The sequence below is a fragment of the Chelonoidis abingdonii genome, chromosome 8 (genome assembly GCF_003597395.2).
Source record: "Chelonoidis abingdonii isolate Lonesome George chromosome 8, CheloAbing_2.0, whole genome shotgun sequence".
Classification (NCBI taxonomy): domain Eukaryota; kingdom Metazoa; phylum Chordata; order Testudines; family Testudinidae; genus Chelonoidis; species Chelonoidis abingdonii.
Genome location: NC_133776.1, coordinates 78,274,717 through 78,294,386, shown reverse-complemented (window position 1 = coordinate 78,294,386; position 19,670 = coordinate 78,274,717). Strand labels below are relative to the sequence as shown.

The window sequence follows — 19,670 nt, the reverse complement described above, 5'->3', positions numbered from 1 at the left end:
GTCAGCTTTCTATATTAGCTGCTTGCACCAGTGACTCCAGTTAAACCACTGTTTAATAAAATTTGAACATACTTTACAACAGCTTTAAAATTTGCCTTTATGCCAATGTGCTCTGAATTCCCTGCATTCTGCTCTACATCATGAGATTGGGCCTCTTGCTCAGAGGCACAGAAGTGACAGCTTCTGCTGAGAGATCATGCATATTTGTAGAGGTCTGAAACAATGACAGGAATATCTCAAAACTCATTTGAATATTAATTGGAACATATATTTATTTTTATGTAATAAATGCTTAATTATCTAATGTATTCATACTGGGTCGCTGAAGTTTTCAAGAGTATTTGGAATTAACTTATTTTGGGAGGAAAAAGTAATTGTCACAAAAGCCACAAAAAGCTATTTCTCCAAGATTTTTTCTCATATGGTCTGCTTCATTTCCAAAGAGAGGACTTACTTCTCTTTAGAGTGTAACCAAGCTTTGCAAAGGTGTCTGATATTGGTCTCCCCCTTAAAACTCTTAGGGCAAATATCATGGCCTTCAGCGGAGTGGCATTAGAGACGAATTTGGCACAGCAAACTTGTTATATAAATTCATACTAGCTCAGGTTGTAACACAATATTATTTATGGTACTTTTGTTGGTTTTATGTCATATCTAAATCCAGCTTTATATTCTGAAGAGTCAAATTCAGACCCACTGTAAGCAGGGCTAACTCCTTTTGTCCTATGATTGTAAAACAAATAATCAGAGGCAAGGAAACACAAAATGAAGCAGCACTCTGTTCTGTATGGTTCCCAACCTCATATAGGGATAGGCTGTGAGCTGTCTTACACAGCCACACAAGAGAATAAAAAGATATAAAGAACTTCCTTATTTCTTTACTCCAGCTACATGAAATGCAGACAGCAGTGTGGGGGGAGAGCCTAACCTTTTGTACAAGATGAAGTCCACTGATGTTCAAACAAATATTTAGTCCCCAGATCTTAATACATCTGTTTTTTAGATAGAGATGCAGCTTAACAGGTCTGTGCTCAGAGACCATCACCACTCTCTAGCTTCAGAAAAGGGAAGATTTTTTTTCCCCTCTCACTATATGCAAAATTCTTCTCTGAGGCCTGCCTAGATTCACAAACCTACTTTAGCACCTAACTTCCTTTCAAATCAATGAGAGTTAAGGACCTAAGTTGCTGTGTGAATCTGGCCTTTATATTCACAGGCAACCAGCAAACCATATAGGAAGAGCAAAAGATTTACGTCAAGATCCAGGGCACACTCAAAACCACTCCTGCTCCCACAGAAGGCAGTGGGAGTGTTGCCATTGACCTTAATAGGAGTAAGATCAAGTCCTTGGTTTATGAGTATAGACCTACAGATATATAACATAAACTAAAACTGAATGCAACTATTTTAATTTTCCTTTATTTTGTATCTTCAGTTTGTTGTTAAATGCACAGTAAATGATGAAGGGAGGGAAATAGCCTAACATGAAGACCCCATATCTATATATATTACATTAGCAGCACAGAGATAACTCTTAGCTCTGAGTGCTTTATACAAATGAAATAGGTGTTGCTTTGGTGGCAGCATAAAACATTTACTTCCCCCCCACCCCCAGAATGAAAATACTGATTCCCTTGTTTTGGCTGCAATTTTGGTCTTCCGTCAGAAGGATAATCAAGCACTTCAACAACTGATTAGTAGTGAAAACAAAAATAGCATGGATTTTAGATGAATGACATGGGAATAGATAATATGTAATATTCTGCCAACGGTTGTAGAAAATTTACTATTATGAGTCAGGAAAACTTAGTTATTATAATAATACTCAGCACATTTATTGCTGTTAACTTAATACATTTCCTTCATGAAGCTAAACTGCCTGTTAAAGTGCACTTTGGAGATGGATGATTAGAATAGGTATTTTAGTAGGCAATGAGGAGAGGGTACAGCTTGAGTCACTAGAATGTTAACATCAGAAAACATAGTTTTTATGAAGGAGAGAAGAGCACATGAATAGATATTCAACTAACTCTCTCCTTATGTTCCACTCAGAACTGCCAACTTCCATCTTGTCTCTGCTTCACTTTCTTCTGCCACTCTTTGGTCTTCTAGCCCATTCAGAATGGTTTATTTCAGTGTTTTGCTGTGAGTACAAGTGCTAGTTGTTAGAATTGGAGCAAAAGGCCCAAAGGAAACCTACAGGCTATAATGTGTCACAATTTAAGTGCATAGTACTTAATACTTACCTTATTATTTTGATTATTTCCATTGCAGTAGTATCCAGAGGCCTCTTCTCCTGCTAGACAATCAAAGACAATCCCTGCCCCAAAGAACTTACAACGTACGTCCCGTCGTGCAAGGTAGTCCATGTGGCGTTAGTGTTCTGTCCATGTAGATGGAGCTCCTTGCATGATTGGTGCCTAATTTAATAACTCAGAGCAAACTGTGTTGTAGCTAAAAAGTTTCCATAATGCAGATACTTTTAATGGTGACTGGCTTACACAATAAATCTCCATGTTACCAGTGAGCTAGAATCTTGAAATTTGGAACATTTACTCACTATGGAACTAAAATTTGAATTTTCTGTAATAAGTCAGCAAAAAGGTATCAGACTAACCATTTAAAATTATATTAATTTTTTCTATGAGGTGGCCATGTTGGGTATGTGTCCTGCAGATGACAGAAATTAAGGTAATCTGAGGTCATTAGGGCCGGACTAACTTTTTGTGGGCCCAGCTTCAAACATATTTGTGGGTTCCCTGGTTCTAGCCCATTCTCTTCATCTCTCTCTGCACTGAGCTGCACCTCCTCCAGTGTGACAAAGTGGGAATGTTCTTAATGTTTTCTCTGAATACTGTGTGGGTGCCTCAGTTTCCCCTATGCATTTCTTAGGTATCTAGGTGGTGGAATAAGGCTGTGTGATTGTTGCAGAGCCCTAAAGGGCAGGTGTGATGCTGTCTGCAGAGAGAATGGCTGATACACTGTCTCCTGGCAACTGATGGCTTTGGCCCCTCCCCTGCAAGGTGCCAACTGAAGGTGTTGGAGAACAAAGAGATCATTTATCAACAATAAGTTCTAGTGCAAAGTATTATAAGGTTATGTGCTTAATTTTGGAGTTATTCACAATGATTTTCTGAATCTTTTGAGACTGCCCCAAAGTTTATGTAGCATTTACACTCAAAGGTCCCAACTGATTTATTTGGTGCTCTGCACCTCTGATGGGGGTCTTGCCCATTTGAAGGTGTTTAGATTTTTAAATTCCATAAACCAAAAGTCTCCTATTCGAGGTGATAACAAATGATACAGGTACAGCCCGTGCAGCCTGTAATCTCTTTTAGCCAAGAGATCTGGTTCGAGGAATTTAGAAGTTTAACAGAAACAACAGGTGTTGTTTCTACCCTCTATAAAATGATAAGTTTTAATTCCAGGAGATTGAGAAATAAATTTTTCAGGGAGCGTTTCTTCAGATGTGTTTGAACAGATCCCTTCACAATGGGACCATGACTTGGATTGAGGCTTTGAGTATTCCTGTAATAATAATAATAATAATAATTATTATTATTATTATTATTATTATTATCATCAATTAATAACAACAATAATAAATTAATAATTACAGTTTCTGCAGAGTCCTGCTAAAGCACCATGGTATTGGATGGCATTATATAAATTACTGGTTATTAATAATAACAACAATAATTAATAATTAATAAGCACACAGCCCTTAGAAACAATGTAAAAGAACAGGTAGAGAACCTATGATATGTGTTTCCTTGAACACTGGGATTAAGTGATTGCCATTAACTCTGTACAAAGCAGCTGTTGGGTGGGAGGCCCTAGGAACAGCTATGAAGAAAGAGAATGAATTCCTTTGCTGGGAAATTGTATAGATTGATATTCTATTGTTTTAAAACTGTTTATAAAGAACTTCTTTAATTGGCTTGATGTATTTTTCCAGAGGGTGATTGTTAGTGGCACTGATGTGTGTTCTATTGATATTTAATTGTGTATAAACTACATTCATATAACAGAGAATAGCCTAAGGATGGGGCCTTTTAACTCTTTATGAAATATGCGAGTAGCAAGTATATTTTTGACTAGGAGCAACATCTGTTAATTTAAAAAGAAACTGTCACACTGGAGTACATTTTAAAAGAAAGCACTTACAAGGTGTAAATCCTGTTGCTTCTTCATTTGCAACATCTGTAAAACCCCCACTTGCTTTTCCATCCCTCCTGCTGAAATCCTCATCCGTTCTTTGGTTCTCTCTCCACGAAACTCCTGTAACTTCTTCCTGCCTGGACTCCCCAGTTCTTTCTCCTCCACCCTAATCTCAATGCTACTGCCAAGAGCAGCTTTCAATCTTTCTGCCCTACCGCTCTTCCTTCATTTCTCAGTTGCCATTGCTATTCCTCAAATCTCTGCTCTGGGATACTCTCAGTCAGTATCAGATAAGCCTTCTCTATGTACCCAGCTTGTAGGATCTGCACCACTACATCTCTGTTCTCGTCTGTTACTGGACACCCCAGCCCTCTCCTCATGCTCTCTTTGAGTCTTTTGGGGTCTGATCCTGCTCCATAAAAATCAGGGAGTTTTTACCATTAACTGAAATGGAAATAGGAGTAGAAAGCCCTTTATCTCCCTCACTCGTTCCTGAATTTGTGCCTTCTTTTATGCCATGTCTTATGGTTGAAAGAGCCACCTCGTTCACCTTTCCCAGTCTCCTTTCTTAAAAAGTTCTGGAGACCCATCTGTTCATGAAACATTTCTGATACAGAGATGAGCCCTGCTGTGTATCTGTTCTGTATTTTATTTTCCTCTCTTTACACCTGTGCTTTATTGTAAGTTGTTTGGAGCCGGGAACCCCATTTGAATAGCACTGTGTTAGCAAATATCTTCAACAACAGCAAAGGCGAAACAGAAAATTACTGACTGCAAAATTGATGTAATGCATTGCAACTGTATACAACACCAGTGTAATGCAGTGACCATATACAAAAGCAATACAAGTATCAGAGGGGTAGCCGTGTTAGTCTGGATCTGTAAAAGCAGCAGAGAATCCTGTGGCAGCTTATAGACTAACAGACGTTTTGGAGCGTGAGCTTTCGTGGGTGAATACCCACTTCATCAGACGCAGGTAGTGGAAATTTCCAGGGGCAGGTATATATATGCTAGCAAGCAAGCTAGAGATAACAGTTAGTTCAATCAAGGAGGATGAGGCCCTGTTCTAGCATTGATGGTTGTGGAAAACCAAGGGAGAGAAACTGTTCTGTTAAGCTTGGCAAGCCATTTCACGTTTTTGTTTATCCTGGCTAGTGGTGTCAAATTTGCAGATGACCTGAAGCTCAGCAGTTTCTCTTGAAGTCTGGTCCTGAAGTTTTTTTGCTGCAGGATGGCACCTTAAGGTCTGCTATAGTGTGCCGGAGAGTTGAGTGCTTCCTATCTTCTCTACCCTACGCTACCATTGATGACATCTTCATCATCTGGCCCATGGGAAGGAGACTCTAGAAAAATTCCCCCACAATTTCAACAACTTCCACCCCACACCCCTCAGCGTGGACCAAGTCTACACGGGGGTCCACTTTCTAGACACCAGAGTGCAAAATTAGTGATGGTCACATTAACCCACTCATAATCGAAAACCTACCGACGCATACGGCCTGCCTACCTTCATGCCTCCAGCTTCCATCCCGGGCACTCACACTAGTACATTGTCTACAGCCAGCACTGAGTACAACCGCATCTGCTCTTACCCTCAGCGAGACCAAATACAACATTCCAACCACAGCACCTCAAAACTACAATACCCGCATGAGGAAATGAGGAAACAGATCAACAGAGCAAGACGTGTACCCAGAAGCCTCCTACTGCAAGACAAACCAAAAAGGAACCAACAGGACTCGCACTGGCCACAATACACGCCCCTAGCTAAAACCCCCTCCCACGCATCATCAGGATCTACAACCCATCCGGACAAATGATCCACACTTTCACAGTCTTGGGTGGCAGGCCAATCCTTGCCCACAGATGACCTGCAACCTGAAAACGTATTCTCACCATCAACCTGACGCACACCGTCACCATAGTAACTCTAGCTCAAGGAACCAATCCATGCAACAACCCTTGATGCCAACTCTGCCCACATATCTCCACACAACACCATCCCAGGACCTAACAGATCAGCCATCACTGGTTCATTCACCTGCACGTCCACCAATGTAATATACGCCATCATATGCCAGCAATGCCCTCTGCTATGTACATCGGCCAAACTGGCCAGTCTCTACGGAAAGGATAAATGGACACAAATTCAGATATCCAGATGGCAATATACAAAACCTGTAGGGAGCACCTTCAACCTCCCTGGCACACTATAGCAGACCTTAAGGTGCCATCCTGCAGCAAAAAAACTTCAGGACGACTTCAAAGAGAAACTGGCTGAGCTTCAGTTCATCGCCAAATTTGACACCATCAGCTCAGGACTAAACAAAGACGTGAATGGCTTGCCAATTACAGAACCAGTTTTCTCCTCCCTTGGTTTTTCACACCTCAACTGCTAGAACAGGGCCATCTCCCTGATTGAACTAACCTCGTTATCTCTAGCTTGCTTGCTAGCATATATATACCTGCCCCTGGAAATTTCCACTACCTGCGTCTGATGAAGTGGGTATTCACCCACGAAAGCTCACGCTCCAAAACGTCTGTTAGTCTATAAGCTGCCACAGGATTCTCTGCTGCAAAAGCAATACACACTCTCCCTCTTCTTGTTGTTGAAGATATATGTGCCTGAGTGAGAGCCCATTCCTGCAAGGTGCTGAGCATCAAAGCGGGGGAGGGGGGGGAAGCCTCCTAACTCCTATTGGCTTCAATTTGGAGCTGAGAGTACTCAGCCCTTCCCAAGAAGAACTAGTATCTTGCAAAATTGGGTTTTAGGATTCTTCCTCTCACAGCTCTTCTTTCAGCTGACCACTGTAATTAATTTATAATTCAATGTTGATTGTGCTGTGTTACTGGGCATTGTGAAATGATTACAATGTAAGAAGTCCTGACTTTACTTAAAGATGATGAGGTAGGAGTGGCTGTAAAGAAGAAAGACCTATTTAAACAAGCATATATACTTAAAAATGAATCCACTTGGCGTTCGGTTTTCACTTCTGTTACTCACATGTGCATCATGGTGCATTTAAAAAAATCTGCTCCTGTGCATCCAAAGCTAGGAATTGTAGTGGTTAGGTTTCAAGATTCATGCCATATTTTAAAAAAGGATGTGGTCTCAATTTAGAAAATGTGTCTGTGGGTTTTGTTCTTTTTTTATTTTTGTTTACAAGTAGGGCTTGGGCACTGGGGATTTGTCCTATTTTGTGGCTGCTGCATTGTTAATTAGTGGGGGTAATTTGTGTCTGCAACGAAGGTTGTAGATTTTTTTTTAAAACACGGTCTCTGCATGCAAAATGTGCCTGGTTATTACCGCTAGTTGGCAGGGCTAATTGCCTGGAATTAGTGCTGTTGCCTTATGCCATAATTTTCCTTAGTGTATGTCAGTTCCTTTCCACAGTTTCTGAAACATGCTCTCAGGTCTAAGTATCCAGGAGGTGTTAGCAAACCCAGGACTGATTTTTACACCAGTTTCTGTTTACAGAATGGAGAGGGCTTCAGGTATCCTCCTAGGTACATCACTGATCCTACTAGCAACTAGACATCATCCTTCCATGAGACCTGGGCCAGCTCCAGGCACCAGTGCAGCAAGCAGGTGCTTGGGACAGCCAACAGAAAAGGGTGGCACATCCAGCTCTTTGGCAGCAATTTGGCGGTGGGTCCCTCAGTCCCTCTTGGAGGGAAGGACCTGGCGCCGAATTAATGACGGCAGTAGAGCTGCTGTAGAAGTGCTGCCGATTGCACGTTTTTCTTTTTCATCATTTGAGGTGGCAAAAATGCTGGAGCTGGCCCTGCATGAGACAAGCTGCAGGAAAACATACCGCCATGGCTTTTCTTTTCCTTATTTGTTACTTAGGTGCGGCATTTGAATGGGTAACCCTTAATGGGCTTGGAGGATTGTTTCCTGTACGATTCTATGCTGAAAGATGCAGAGGTCAGGGAAGAGGCACACCTCAGCCACCCATCTCTCCACATATCTCATAGTGCTAGTCAAGAATTCTCTGCACCTTTTCACCATTTACACACTCTGAAAATCTCCTTGTCTCTTCCAGGCTCTGGAGCGCTGAGTGCCACACTGCCTGGCCAGTGAGAGCCAGCGAGTTGACTGGTATAGTGCTAAAAGCCCACTACCAACACATTTTGCTATAAAACCTGCATTACGATGCAATCCCACCAGTTGGAGGTTGTTTCTTGGGCCCAGAACTGGTACTCCACCATCTGCTGCTGCTCCGTGAATGCTACCAACAATTTTGAATTGGTTGTCGCTATGTCCCACAGCAATCTGTTCTGCACAGAATCATCGTGCCCCAGGGATAAGTTAAAGGACTTACGGGTACACTGGAGTCCGGAGCAGGGGGTGTGGCCTCAACTGGAAGGGGTGTGTCCTCACCAGAAGGGGTGGGGCCTTTAGAGCCTTGGGCCCTTTAAATAGAGATTTAAAGGGCCCCGGGCTCTGGCTGCAGTAATGGCAGCTGGGAGCCCCGAGACCTTTAAATCAGTGCCAAAGCTACCGGCAGCAGAGGCGGCTGGGAGCCTAGGGACTCGGGGGCCATTTAAAGGGCCCGGGACTCCGGCCACCACTACCACAGCGGAGCCCCAGGCCCTTTAAATCGCCGCCTGAGCCCTGCTGCCAGAGCCCTGGGGTAGCAGGAGAGGTTGAGGGCTCCAGTGGTGATTTAAAGGGCCAGGGGCTCCCAGCTGCCACTACTGCAGTGGGCCCTTTAAATCACTGCTGGAGTCCTGGGGTCCTGGCCACCTCTGCTACCCGGGGGCTCTGGCAGCGGGGTTCTGGTGGCAATTGAAAGGGGCCGAGGCTCCAGCCGCTGCTGATAGCCCCAGGCCCTTTAAATTGCTGCCTGGGGAAGCTAGTCCGGTACGCCGTACCGGCTTTTGCTGGCTTTTACCTCTGTCATGCCCCCACTTCTATTCTTGGAGCTCTGCAAATACAGCAGGATTGTGTACCCCGGTCTTGCAATGCTAGTCATGACAGTAGTGCAGAGCCATGCAGACTCCATGCTTCTGTCAGAGATGGCAGACAGTGAGAAAGACCATACGGGTTTGTGAGATTTAGGAAAAATGTGGAAAAATTATGTATAAATTTACATATGGAATACATATAAAATTAGGGGAGAGTGAACACTGCACTATGTGAAATTGATCCCTGTGTGACCCATTTTAACCCCAGCAATAATACAGTATGGTGGAGGGTGGCGACTTGCACAGTGGGATACCTCTTCATGGTGCGCCATACTGTGGATCGATACAAGCATTTCTGGTGAGTATGCTCAGCACCGACACAAGGAGTCTAGTAGGCATGTGCACATGACATACTAACTGTGGTGATTCTATGATGACGTAACTTGAATTTATATAAGTTTGAAGTGTAGATATGACCTTAGGTATATGAAATGTGTCGGAGTGGTAACAGGAAAAGTATGAGAATAGGCCAAGATTCATACAGGTGTTTAGGCTCCTGCTTTTGTGGAACCGGGCCTACTGCACTCTAAAGGCTCAGGAACAAAGAGGCACATAAGAAGAACCTAATATCATTTTTTTCTTTTTTTTTTAAATTTCATGACTTGAGGGTGTATAACTCATGTTTTTGGAATTCTTGTGGTTGTCAATCTTGGGATTGTAGATGTGTGTTCATTATGTTGTGAAGGCCAAAACAATAACTGAGTTCAAAAAAGAATTAGATATGTTCATGGAGGATAGGTCCATCAGTGGCTATTAGCCAAGATGATCAGGGATATGAATTAGATATATTCATGGAGGATAGGTCCATCAGTGGCTATTAGCCAAGATGACCCTTCCTCTGGATGTTCCTAAACCTCTGACTGCCAGATGCTGGGAGTGGACAACAGGGGATGGATCACTTGAAGATTGCCTGTTCTGTTCATTCCCTCTGAAGCATCTGGCACTGGCCAGTGTCAGAAGATGGGATACTGGGCTAGATGGACCATTGGTCTGACCCACTTTGGGTATTCTTATGTTCAGCAAAAATTACAGAAGATTTTTGCCCTTGAGAAGGATGTAATATGAGATAGTACACTGCCCTTATTGAATATTTGAGAATCAAGTTTTACGCACAATCAATGACATGTGAAAAAGCACTAAGGGCTGGATTGAGAGGCAAAATAACAGTTGCAAAAGGCAATCCCCATTGGTGGATCAAATGCAAACGAAGTTTTGACACCAGGCTAGGAAATCAGTCAGACTGGAAGTCACATGAGCCAACAGAATAAACCTGTAGTATAAAAATAAGAAGGAAAAGTTAGAATAAAAAATTCCAAATTAAAAATCACAGTAAAAAACATAGCAAGGGCTATACTAGAAACACGCCATTGCTAAAACTACTAGCAACTATTTACTTATAAATATTTGATGTTTGTTATTAAAATAAAATTAAATGGCACAATGACATGCATCTGCCCAACGATAACAAAGGCAAATGATGAAGGGGAAAGAGTAATAAAAGTAACATTTTAAAAGGAGCAAAACAGTGTTTAAATGGATGACATTTAAAGAAAGGAACGCAACTCAGGGACTCACAGCAGCTGATAAGGCAAATTTGTGAACTGTTATGAGACTTTATGCAGATGTATAATCTCATAAGGGATTCTTTTAAATACCCAGAATGTGTGACACATAGTTCTTGAGGGGGAATATGTAAAATATTTCGCTGGCTCAAGTCTCCTATAGCCCCTCAGCATGTTATAACAGATAGAGAGGAGCTGCCATGCCTGGGCATGAGAACCCAGTCCTGGGGGAGTGGAAATAAAAAAGCCCTTCTGTCCCCACCGCCCCTTTTTTTTGCAAACACGGCAGGTGGCTCACCTCAGTATGGGGGTAACAGTTACCTCCTCCCTGTGCCCCTGGGCTTACCCCAGCTCCTACCCCATCCCTGATTTTGCCCCTCAGCTGCCTCTGTCTTCAGCTGCTTGACCCCCCCGACAGTAAATTTCCGCCCCCTGCGATCTGCCACCTTTGAACGCCTCTAAAGCAGCAGAATCTGATTCCAACGAAGGGCAGAGTGAGGGCAGCAGCTTCAGCAGATATTACTGAGCATGCCCAGTGGTGTGAGCATGCCCAGTACACCCTAGGCGGCACATGCGGACGGGGCTCAGTTTCTGACGCTGTCCGGGTAGGCGGGGCCGAGAGGCCCCTCCTCCTCAGGCTTCCTGCACTCGCTGCCTCAGCCTTGGCTGCTCCGCCAGCGCACACCCAGCACGAGGCGCCCGCGTCCCAGCCGCTCTGCTCAGGATGGTCATCCGCGTCTACATCGCCTCCTCCTCCGGCTCCACGGCGGTAAGGAGCAGCCCGCTTCTCGCCCCCTCGCGTGGGGTCGCGTCCGGCGCCCCTTGCTGTCCCCGGCCGCGGGGGGCAGCGGAGGAGCCGGGGCGAAGTTGCAAATGTTCCTCCAGCAAAATCCCTCTTCGCTCCTCTCTGCAGAGGCGGCGAGTTGGGGCGCTGCGGGCAGTTTGGGGACGTTTTCAGCTGGTGGTGTTAGTGCCTGTGGGTTGAGCCCCGATTGTACAGCTGTCTGCAGGCGGGGGGAGGCGAGGAGAGGGTTACACATCTGGGTGGGGGTGGGGTTATTACACGTCTGTCTAGGGGTGTTGGAAAAATGTGTGTGTGGTGGTGGGCGGCGAGAGCCATTGAACCAAACTGTAAAGCCTGTATGTGATGGAAACAACTTCGAGCGGAGGGGTGGTGGCGGCACCCCCATCACCAATGGAGACTCGGGGGAAGAGGAGAGGGTTACACATCTGGCTGGGGAAAGAGGAGAGGATTACACGTGTCTGTGGAGGGAGGGGAGGGTTACACTTCTGGCTGGGTGGAGGAGGAGAGGGTTCTATTTTGAGACTGGGGGCCAAATCATGAGAAACCACCAGCAAAACTCCAATTGGCTTCAATGGGACGAGGGTTTGGTCTACGTGTGGTCCCAACTTCTGCTGCAGAGGTGGCCCTATGTCTCTGTGATGCCTGAGTTCTTTTCTCTCTGGTTGCTTGCTCTGGGGTTTTTCCTCTTCTAGAGAGATCCGAAGACTTGCAGTCCAAATGCATCAGTGAAAGAGGAAACACAGTTGCACAAGTGGCTTCCGTGTTTGTGTGTGTGTGTGTGTAAGAGAGAGAGAGATGAAGCTGTGGCTGAAAGTGCTCTGGATATTTTAATACATACTAACAGCTTAGGGTGACCAGACAGCAAGTGTGAAAAATGGGGATGAGGGTAGGGAGCAATAGGAGCCTATATAAGAAAAGTATCAGAGGGGTAGCCGTGTTAGTCTGGATCTGTGAAAGCAGCAGAGAATCCTGTGGCACCTTATAGACTAACAGAGGTTTTGGAGCGTGAGCTTTCGTGGGTGAATACCCAAAATCAGTATCCCAAATCAGGACTGTCCCTATAAAATTGGGACATCTGGAGCTGCTCATCTGGAAGCATGATAAAGAGGGTGAAACCTGAATGGTGGCTATGATAAATGTGCAAATGTATATTACCTTCCCTGAGAGGCAGAGTTGGGAAAGTTGAGGTCTTATATGGGTAAATACCTACTTTCCGGTTTCTCTCTCTACCCTCCCAGCCATCCATCTGTGTTTGCTTCTTCACTGGACCTTTCCTCACAAGCCCCAGGCCAGTGGCAGCACATCTCCTGTTTTATACCTGAAAAAAGGTCATGAGTGAGGTTGATACCTTTTGTTTTCTGAAAGTGCTGTTACTTCCTAAAACTAAATTCTTTCCATCTAAAATATATGTATTTTTTGTTTTGTTTCTGGAGAGAGACTCTAAAAGATTAGTGGATTTTTTACTTGTTCCTCAAAGAGATAAAATTATACACACTTAGCAATATTTTGCCCTTTTCTTTTCTCAACCTCCCTAGGAAATCCAAATATCTGCTGCTTAGTCCATTGTTGAAATTCCTGTAATGTAATCATAGTGGTGCTTCTAAGTCCTTTTAAGCGTTATAATAAACTCTGTATGAGACTTGAGGAGAGAGAGAGGGATCAGACAGTTGGATTGTGTTTTTATTCTGGCCATGAAATGGAATACTCCTTTCCCCTTTTCTGCCACATTCCAGGCTTATCCCTCAGGACAAGCCCAGTTATTTATAAGTGGGTAAGCTATGCCTGCAGGCAGGTCTCCTTCTAAGCAAAAGTCACCTCACTCACCATTCTGGAGTATGGAATGCTTGATTAATAATTAAAGAAACATTTTCAGACCACCCCCACCCCAGGTCTTGTTCTAAACAGGAGGAGCAGCCTGTGCTTGAAGGTGTCCTGTGTTTACTGTTGCTGGTCACTGACAATAAAGCATTATTTCCTTTGCGATTTAGGAGTTTGCTACATGACTTTTAATCTTACTTTCCACCACTCACTCCCAAATACTCTTCTTAAAGAATTTCAGTGGAATAGCACATTTTCACAGGCAGCCTCCAGCTACTGGAATGTTCAGGCAAGCCACAATGTTTGTTCCTAAAGCTAGAGACAGTTGATCCTGTCACTGTTCTGTTTCAATTACTTTATTTCTGCTATGCCAAGTGATTAATGATGATGCTGGAAATATGTCTGGCTGCTGCTGTAGTGGTTTGAGTTTATTACTGTACTACTATGGAAACACTGAATTTTGAATCCTACGCACTGAAGCTTGTTCTATGATCAATTGCAAACAACAAAGTTTAAAAACAAATGCACAAAACTTTTTGTGCTTAGGGATGGGTAGTTATTGGTTCAATTCTTCGTGAAGCTGGTAGTGACTAAAACATGTGGACACCTGACACTGTTTTGATTGTCTCTTTTAAAGATAGTCTATCTCAGTCCAGATCATAATGGACTTCACAAAAATGATCAACATACTTAGGCCTGATCGACCCTTGGAAGGTTTTGCCGACTGGCAAAGTGCTCCTAGTGTGGACGCAGTTTATACAAGCAAATCTGTGCTTTTGCTGGTATGGTGTATTCCAGCTCTCGCACTCTCTCTCTTCTCTCTCCCTCCCTCCCATGCAGCTAAAGTACAGTTGTGCTGGTATAACTGCATGTATACAAGGGGCCTTAGTGACTTATGCAGTCTGATAATTGAAGTCAAAAGGCAGGGAGGCTAAACTAAATTAACCTTTCCTTGTAATTGCTGGCCAGTGTAGTTTGGTTTGCAGTGCTGTCAAGCTAGATGGAAATCATTTTCAGAGGACTATGCAAAATTTACAGTGTGTATGGGGAAATAACATCCCTGTTCCACTGAATTTTTCCCTCTCCAGTTCCATGGGTTATATGCAAATACAAGAAATCTAAATACTAAGATGGGTGAATTAGAGCAGTGCTTCTCAACCAGGGGTGCACGTACTCCTGGGGGAACACGGAGATCTTCCAGGGGGCACATCAGTTCATCTAGATATTTGTCTAGTTTTACAACAGGCTACATAAAAAGCACTAGCGAAGTCAGTACAATCACTTGTTTATACTGCTCTATATAGTATCACTGAAATATATGTACAGTATTTATATTCCAGTTGATTTATTTTATAATTATGTGGGACAAATGAGAAAGTAAGCTATTTTTTAGTAATAGTGTGCAGTGACACTTGTGCATTTTTATATCTGATTTTTGAAAACAAGTAGTTTTTAAGTGAGGTGAAACTTAGGGGTACACAAGACAAATCAGACTCCTGAAAGGGGTACAGTAGCCTGGAAAAGTTGAGAGCCATTGAATGAGAGAGCCTGGCATTAAATGAGGATATTATTATAATCATGGAAACTGGGAATGAGGATATTCGATGGGACATAGTAACACCAGGGTACAAAATATATAGCAGAGGTGGCCAGGTTTACCGCTCTGAGCTGCATACCACAATCTTCAGAAGTTCGAGAGTTGGGGGGCGCTTGCCAGGTTTGGGGCTTCTGCCCATGGCAGGCACTTGCTCGGGCTCGGGGCTTCAGCCCCACTCTTGCTGAAGCCCTGAACCCCAGCAGGTGCATCCTGCAGGGCTGAATCCCTGAGACCCCCCCACCCTCCTGTTGGGCAGAAGTCTCTCTCCCATCACCCCCCTGCAAGGCAGAGGTCCTGAGCCCTGCCCTGCCCTCCCCAGTCTGGTAGGTGGAAAATGGAAGGGGTTGTGGGGAGCACCGTAAGCCGCACTTTAATTGTAAAAGAGTCACCTGTGGCTCGCGAGTCAGTTTGGTCACCCTTGATATATAGGAGTGACACAGTAGGGTGTGCTGTTGGGGATTTGGCACTCTGTAAAGGGGTACAGCAGTACAAGTATGCTACTGAACACCTGACCAGGATGGTGACTGTAATTGTGAAATGCTAAGGGCCCTTAGAGAAATGCCATAATAATGGGTGATTTCAACTATCTTCATGCTGACTGGGTAAATATCATCTCAAGGCATGATACAGAGATAACATTTCTAGACAGCATAAATGCCTGATTCATGGAGCTAGTTTTGGAACCCACCAGGGGAGAGGCAATTCTTGATTTAGTCCTAAGTGGAGCACAAGAGTATAAGAGGAACTTATAGCTGAACCACTCGATAATAGTGACCATAATGTAATTAAATGTAGCATCCTTGCAATGGGGAAGATACTAAAAAATCCCACCACACTAACACTTAACATGAAAGTGGGGAGCTACACAAGAATGAGGCCACTGGTTAGACTGAAATTAAAAAGAGCAGGCCCAAGGCAGAAGGGCCTGCAAGCAATATGAGGACTACTTAAAAACGCCAGAATAGGGGCTTAGACTTTGACTGTCTTTTTTAATTTGGGTTATACATTAAAGGACCAAATGAATGCCACCGTGGCTAAACAGCAGAGTAAATAGGTCATTAGAGGCACAACGGCATCTTTTAAAATTTGGAAGTAGATGTTAATTTCGAATATAGAAAGATGCACAAACTCTGTCTAGTAAAATGTAGAATATAATAAGGCAGGCCAGGAAAGAATTTGAGAAGCAACTTAAAGATGCAAAAACTAACAGTAAAATATTTGTAAGTACATCAGAAGCAAGAAACCTGACAGGGTTGACTCCAGATGACAAAGGTATTAAAGGAGCACTCAAGGCAGATAAAACTATTGTGGAGTGTGACCCCCCGCCAATAAATTAAAAACACTTTTAAATATATTTAACACCATTATAAATGATGGAGGCAAAGCGGAGTTTGGGATGGAGGCTGACAGCTCGTGACCCCCCCATATAATAACCTCACGCCCCTCTACAGGGTCCCGACTCCCAGTTTGAGAACCCCTGGTGTACTTGGATTTTCAGAAAGCCTTTGATAGGTACCTTACAAAAGGGTCGTAAGGAAATTAAGTAGCTATGGTATAAGAGGGAAGGTCCTCTCATGGCTCTGTTCTTAATTGGCTATTACCATGGGAAGTGTTATGGACTTCAAAGGACTGTACCAAGCAATGTGCCATGCAGAAATGGACTTTTGGAACAAACAGTGTCAAGCGGTTTGCTTGGGGGCTCTCTGGAGGAAGGTGAATGTAAATTTCTCCCTGCCCCCTGGTTATGGAAAAATCCAGCCTTTTGAAACTATGTCCTGAGGACGGGACCATTGTCTTCTGATTGATCTTCAGACTCCTGGAACAGGTAAAGGCCCAAGCAATATAAAAGAGAGACTAGACTGTGCATGGATTTGCTTGTTTTGGGCTAAGGCTGTTAGGAACTTGTAACCACAGAAAAACCTCTTTGTGGAGTTTGAAAGACTGACTGCTGGAGTTAGGGGGTATCTCTGGTAAAGTTATTAGTGTGTGTAGGTTCTTTTATTGTTTTTAATATGTTTTCTCTGTAATGCTTTCTTTCACCTTTAAGAATACATGTATTTAATTACCTTTATAATTGCTGGCAGTTGTATTGTTCATAGCCTTCAAAGACAAAGCAAACAATACCAACAATGAAGAGTAAAACAAAAAGGAGTTGTTATATCAAGAAGTCTTGGATACACCAAATGCACCTTAGCCCTGATTCAGGAAAGGTCTTAAGTATGTGCTTAACTCCATCCCTGTTCAGGACCTCCACTTCAGAGCATGCTTGGTCTCATGGACTTAAGTGGGACTTCAGTGCATGCTTAAGTGCTATCCTGAATAGGGATGTGTGTTTGAATTGTGTCCCGAGTGCTGAAACATTTAAAGATCTGTCAGCATTACCATTAGAAACACAGTTTTTATCATGGCTTTATGTGATTATAAAAATTAACTAAGGCTGAAACTTGGTGGATACTTCTTGGTTTACGAATGTTCAAAAAAATGGCTTGGCCACAAAATTTATACAGTTTACTTGACAACCTGGAGAACTTAAACAGCTTCTATTTTAATATGTAATAAATCAATGACAGGTAGAAGGAATGATAGTTTAAACCACTAGAAAACTTAATGGAGGAAAAGTCATGTTTTACTTCCACAAGAGTGTTTTTAGGCAATACTTAAACATGAAACTTAAACACAGCAGTTTTTTACCAAGGATACTTTGAATGTGGCTCATTGCTTTGCTTAGAATGATGATAGAAATGTTCACAGCAGCTAAGTTATCTGAAAAGTTGTTTGAGCATGCTGTCCCATAGTGAGAAAAATTAGGAATGCAGAAAATAGAGCTGGAATTAATTACTCTTGATATCATAATTCAGAGGTCATTCTACAAGAAGCACTCTACTCTATAAAAAAATGGCCTTTTAAAAGTACCATCACACCCATCAGAAGTATTTGGTTTAAATGGACTTAACATGAAGTAGCTAGTTGCATTAATAAAATTGTGATGGTGATCCAAGTTAAAATGGTTCATAACTAACATACTGGCCTGAGAAGAAACAGGAAAGACACTAGTTCCCCAGAATGTTTATAACGTGTAGAACATTAAACATTTTCTTGACACCTGTTAAACTTGCCTGAAATTCTAATCAGCTGTGTGGAACTGACTTTTCTGGGAGAATTCTAGCTGGAATTTAGATTTTGTAGAACATATGGAGTCAAAAATGCTTTTTTGCTTTTTATCCTATTTTCAGCAGATTGATTACTGGAAAATTTAATCAATCAGAGTCTCTTTGCTTTTTGTCCCCCAGATTCACTAGCACTGCTGTAATGTTGCAGATCTTACTTTTTCTTTTGCAAACCCCACCCATTGCTTTGAGAAGCAGCAGAGGAGGAAAATGAGGTAGAGGAGGAAAATGAGGTGAAGGTGGAGAATGGAAGGCGCCATTGACTGTACTTACTGTATTTTAGGAATCAGCAATAGAAAATATCAAAGTTGTTGATAATCTCTCCTCCTGGTTTCCATCCCAACAGCAGCAGCTCTGTACTGGAGCTAAGAGCAAAACTAAGGGGTGATTCAATTTTTTCACTAATACATAGAAGTTACTTATATAATAGGAACTGATAGACCCTCAGAACTTTTGGTGGCAGATAAGATCTTAAATCTCAGAAGAAATTGTTTTGATCTACCTTATCCAAAAGCAGATTGATCTTTAGAGCTTTTGTTCTACAGTTATAGTATAGTACTAACCCTTAGGGGCCAGGATCCTGGCTTCAGTTATGGCCCTAAGGGGCAAGACAGCAGGTCTAGCTGTCCAGCTGAGGGTTTCTGCAATATGGTGCGATCCCTTGGTGGCATAGAATTAGCAAGCCCTATGCCAGGAGTGGGCAAATTAAGGCCTGCGGGCTGGATTCTGCCCATCGGGACTTTGGATCCGGGACTGCCACCTCCGTGGCACCGCGGGCCCTGTGCCACTCCCAGAAGCGGCCGGCACTATGTCCCTGCGGCCCCCGGGGGAGGTGGGGCAGAGGGCTCTGCGCGCTGCCCTTGCCTGCAGGCACCACCCCCCGCAGCTCCCATTGGCCGGGAACAGGGAACCGTGGCCATTGGGTGCTTCGGGGGAGGTACCCGCAGGCTAGGGCAGTGCGTGGAGCTCTCTGCCCCCATCCCCACCCCTTGTAGAGACATGGTGCAGGCCGCTTCCGGGAATGGCATGGGGCCAAGGCAGGCAGGCCTGCTGCACATTGCTGCCGTCACAGAGCTGCTCTAGGTAAATTGGGACAGAGCCTGCACCCCAAATCCTTCCTGCCCCCCTCCTGCCCTGAGTCTCCTCCCACACTCTGCACACCTCCCTGCACCCCAACCCCCTGCCCTGAGCCCCTTCCTGCACACCGCACCCCCCCCACACGACACCCCAACCCTCTACCCCAGACCTACATTCGTGGCCCTGCATCCAATTTCCCCATCCAGATGTGGCCCTTAGGCCAAAAAGTTTGCCACTCCTGCTCTATGCTATCCTTCTCACAACATCCAGCATACACGGTTTTGCTGGGGGAAAAGGGAAAGTACTGGAGCACCACTGCAATCTGCCATTCCCTGATGTAATGGCCTCTTGGAGGCTACCACCAGCCGGCAAGACTAGTAGAAACCTCAGGCGTCTCCACGTTGAACCAGGTTACAAAGTGGTTCCAGGCTGACTCCAGGATTGGGACTGTGCAAAGGAGGCATACTTTTGCCTTTGCTGCAGCACTTGGGTCCTGCACAGAGTACAGCTGA

The 19,670-nt window shown here is 43.8% G+C and overlaps 1 protein-coding gene across 1 annotated transcript in view; it reads left to right on the top strand.

Annotated features, from left to right (window-relative positions):
• The first annotated feature begins 11,332 nt into the window (after positions 1-11,332).
• The window catches only part of SH3BGRL (SH3 domain binding glutamate rich protein like), a 63,358-nt gene continuing 55,020 nt past the window's right edge, over positions 11,333-19,670 (top strand). Inside the window, exon 1 of the mRNA XM_032796959.2 lies at positions 11,333-11,463. Coding sequence (XP_032652850.1) covers positions 11,419-11,463 — 45 coding nt within the window. The 5' untranslated portion in view covers positions 11,333-11,418. The remainder of the gene's footprint in view (positions 11,464-19,670) is intronic.